Raw genomic sequence first — 4,147 nt, forward strand, 5'->3', positions numbered from 1 at the left:
GGGCTCGTGGGCAACTTTCTGCACATCCCACCTTGCCTGAGGGCCTTGCCCTCAGCTAGTGACTGACAATCATGTGACAGGTTTGAAGGATGAAGAAGGAGCGCTCATTGTTGACCACCAGTAGGGCCTCAGCTCATCACCTGACCACAGAGACCCTCTAGGACAGAGTAGAACTGCCCCACAGGCGCTCCGAGACTGCAGGTCTTGACTGGAGCAGATGATGCACCTTTCTGCTGTGGAGCAACAGCTGGGGGGGTCTGAATGGTCCGCCTGGTGGTTAGCGGCCCTGCTGTTAATCCCCAGGGTGCTGTGAGTCAGAATGGTCCAGGGCAGTGAGTCTGGCTTTGCTGTTGAGAACCAACGCTGGGGAAGTTGGGGGGGAGGGGATGGGGAGGTAAAACATCTATTGTTTTTCCTTGTGTGGGAGAAACATGAGGCTTTCTCCTCCCCTCAAGAGTCCTTGGAAACCCACAGGGGCGGCTCGGCCCTGTCCCCCGGGGTCTCTAGGAGTCCGAGGAGACTCAATGGCAGTGGGTTTGGTTTGGGGCATGGGGGATGCACGTGTGCCTGAGACAGCAACTAAACATTCTTCAAAAGGCTAGCCTGGTTCCCACCCAAGAACTCTCTGCCAAGCAGGTATGTGGCTTATGACCCACAACACCCAAGTTTGTCCTCTGATCTGTCTGAGAAGACTCCCGAGCCTCCCCCAGCAGCAGACCCTGCAGACCCCACCTCCCAGCTCACAGGACGCACAGCCTCCAGGCGGAGCTACTCCCGGGGGCGGGCCCTGGGTAGCCCCCCACCCCACCCCCCGGGAAAGGTGGGTGGGCTCCTACCTGTGTGTCGGCATTCAATACTTTGATTCTCTGAGTAGAAATGAAGAGGTCCACCTCGGTCATGGGCTGAGATTCACCTTCGGGAGCCTGAGAGGGAAGATGCACCAAGAGGAAGCTTTAAGAAATGCTCCCCCCAGATGCCAGGGAGAGGGTAGCTCTCACACAGAGGAGCCAAGACCCACTCACCAGAACAGCAGGGCAGACTCCAGAATCAGATCCCTAAAGAGATGCGGTGTGGGGAGTTAGCACGTTCAGCCTATTGTCGGGAGGCTGGGGGTGCACAGCCTCCTTTGTTTGCCCCCCCCCTGAAGAAGCACTAACGCACACACGACACTGGGTTTCACTCTAGGGACAGCGACTGTGAATGGCCCTTTCTGCAAGGGTCCCAGGGCCCCGCAGATGGAAGGGCAAACTCATCATTGAGCATCTCGGAAAAGTCAGTCTGTCCGTGCTGGAGCTGATGGGGCAATGTTCACAGCAGGCGCCAACTCAGCTGTCGGGCTGCTGTTCTGGTCAGAGGGTCTTCGCGTTCTCACATCACACCACCGCGACAGCCACGGAAACAAGACCCTCACCCCAAACCATCCCGTTCCGAAAGAGCCCCTATGCCTCCACGTCCCAGGAGTAAGTAGTTCAGAAGCACCTAGAAGCCCCACACCCCCCAAAGCGCAACCGCTTGTGTAATGTAAGGTTTAACTCCGCACATGTGTGGCGATTAGCGAGTTTTCTTTTTTGCATCCAGCAATCTGACAAATCCACAAGTCAAGCAGAGCTAGCCCTGCCCGGATCCAAGTCCCTGCCACGTGAGCCCTCCTGCATGGGTGAGACGCTCCCACTCTGATCGGATTCATTTAGCATCTCCAGTCTGCTCCCTGCCGTTACTCTGGTGTGAAATGACTAATGAGCAACAACAATGGAAAAAAAACGGCCACTTGTCGTCAACGGATTTTGGAGAGATGCCGGCTATGGGGCGGTTTCAAAAGAAAATCTGAACAAAAACTTGCTGGATGCAGAAAACAAAAACACGAAAATAATAAAGAGGCAAAGGTGAAGAGATGGAAAGAGCGAGCACAACAGCGAGCTGACGAAGTCGTTTGTACTGCACCTTCTTCCTGCTCTTGGCCAATTTCTGGGCCATCTGCTTAGCATGGAACAAACAGAGACAGGAGAACAGTTAGCAAGGAATCTGCAGACTCGAGAGCCCGAAGGGAACTGACCGATTCGCACCGACTGGCGGCATAAAGCATTTCTGTAGGAGAACGATTTCTTTCCTTTGTAAATCCCACACTACAGGCAATCTCCGCATTCAGAATTTAAAAGGTGGCGGGGCAGTGGGGCGAAAGAAATGAACAAGTCGGCAGGGGCTGCTTCTTATCCTTAATCGACATCCATGTTTTTAAGGAGTCCACTTTCGGTGTTGTGATTTTCTTGATTTTGTGTGTGCCTGTTTTCTATTTCGTGGATTACGGCTTCTATTGTTTATCATCTCGTTTTTCTCTTTGAGCTTAATTTGTTAATATTCCTGTAGCTTCTTGGGATGAAAGCTGAGTCACAGGTGTGCGAGTTGCTTTTCCTTTCTTTTCCAGTATTTTTTATTTAAAGCAATGGATCTTCCACTAAGCACTGCTTTGGCTGCATTTAACAAATTTTGTCACATTGCATTTTAATAATCGTTCTTTTCAAAACATTTTCTAATGTCCATTGTCATCTCATCTTTGCAACTTTACTAAATTAGAATTGTCTTATTGATGCCAACATATTTTGGTCTTTTCTAGTTTGTTTTTTTCAAACTGATTCCTAAGGTCAAAGAACATCTCTGTGTAGCTGTCTTAGCTGTATAGCCCAGCACCCAATCAACCTCAGTGAATGGTCTAGGCGAAGTTCACAGGAATATGCATTCTGCTGTGGTCGGGGATAGTATACCTCTACAAATGTCAGGGAATCGCCTAAATTAATGATGTTGTTCAAATAGTCTATGTCCTTGCTGTTATTTGTCTGCTTGCTCAGTTATTTAGTAAAAATGTGTTAAAATCTCCAGTTGTAACTGTGGATTTGCCCAGGCCTCTTTTTGGTTCTGGAAACCAAAAGTTTTTGCTTCGTGTATGTGTTTTATAAGTTTGTTATTAGTTATGTCCAGAGTTAGGATGGACAGGTCTTTCTGTAGAATGGACTTTTATTTTCACGAAATGCCCTTTTTCATCTCTAGTCATATTTCTAGTCTGATATGATTAATATAGCCTGTGCCTAATGAGAAATCAATGTACTATTTCCTCCTTCTTCATAAAGGAGAGAGAGCAGGGCTGATAAAAGCAGAGACTGGAAACAGAATATCTAAAACCAAACCCTGTCTCGGCTACCTCCTAGTTGCACGACTTGGAGCAAGTCACTTAATGTCCTGTGCCTGAGTTTCCTCATCTGTAAAGTGGGGATAAAACAGTGTTTACCTCTTGATCCTACTTTGAGGCTAACATGAACATAAGCAAAGCACCCAGAACAGTGCCCACTTTATGCCTGTCCCTCTCCCTTTATTATACATCGATGCAGGGGGTACTTTTCTTGGCTTGGGTCCAGCTTGCTATCCAGACAGATCTTGTGAGAATAATGGTGAGTGAATGGCCCAACCTCAGCCTGACGGACAGACGGACGGACGGTGCTGTGGTGATGGGTGTGGGCTGGAGGAAGAACGGCTCTTGCATTCCTTGGTACTCACCTGACAGAAAGCTCTTTGGGTCTCAGCAGTACATCTCAATTTCATTAATGACTAACGTGTGTCGCCTGCACTACATTTTGTGGAGAAACCAGATGAGTCAGCCGTACAAACACCCAATCACTAATCTCTCGCACACCCAGGAAACGGGGTCAATTTCCCACCCACACAGCATCCCACTGGTGATACTAAGGACAAATGATACTTCAGTAGCGGCGCATAAATGGGGGCTAGTTCAGTGTCTGAGGGGCGGCATTATGTTAATCGAGAGCTCTGGGTCTGAAATGCCTGCCTGTTTCCTTTCACGTCCGGAACTGATACGGCTGTAATACAGGCATTTCCATGAGCGTCCAGCCCCAAACCTAACGGTGGTTGGTCAAAATTCTTCAAAGCCTAACATGCCGGTCACCAAAGGAACACCGAGATTCTGGTTTGGTTTTTTAAATTGATGTTGGTGATGTTTGGAAAGGTATTCAGACCTTATTTGGGGGAAGTTAAAACAAATTTTATGCACTTAAGAGTAATCCCATCACGTCTCTAGGCAATCGTGCCCTAGAACAAAGTGCAAGTAGAAATTGAGATAGGGGACTGGCAATGGTAGGGG

The 4,147-nt window shown here is 48.8% G+C and overlaps 1 protein-coding gene across 1 annotated transcript in view; it reads right to left on the bottom strand.

Moving 5' to 3' along the window:
- APBA1 (amyloid beta precursor protein binding family A member 1) overlaps nucleotides 1-4,147 on the bottom strand; it is an 86,965-nt gene that overhangs the window by 21,611 nt on the left and 61,207 nt on the right. The window contains exons 7-8 of the mRNA XM_045288525.1: nucleotides 1,942-1,974; nucleotides 837-923 (exon numbers count right to left, since the gene is read on the bottom strand). Of these exons, the coding sequence (XP_045144460.1) occupies nucleotides 837-923; nucleotides 1,942-1,974 (120 nt within the window). The remainder of the gene's footprint in view (nucleotides 1-836; nucleotides 924-1,941; nucleotides 1,975-4,147) is intronic.

The sequence above is a fragment of the Echinops telfairi genome, unplaced genomic scaffold (assembly GCF_000313985.2).
Source record: "Echinops telfairi isolate 266 unplaced genomic scaffold, ASM31398v2 ScPeMD7_22;HRSCAF=79, whole genome shotgun sequence".
Classification (NCBI taxonomy): domain Eukaryota; kingdom Metazoa; phylum Chordata; class Mammalia; order Afrosoricida; family Tenrecidae; genus Echinops; species Echinops telfairi.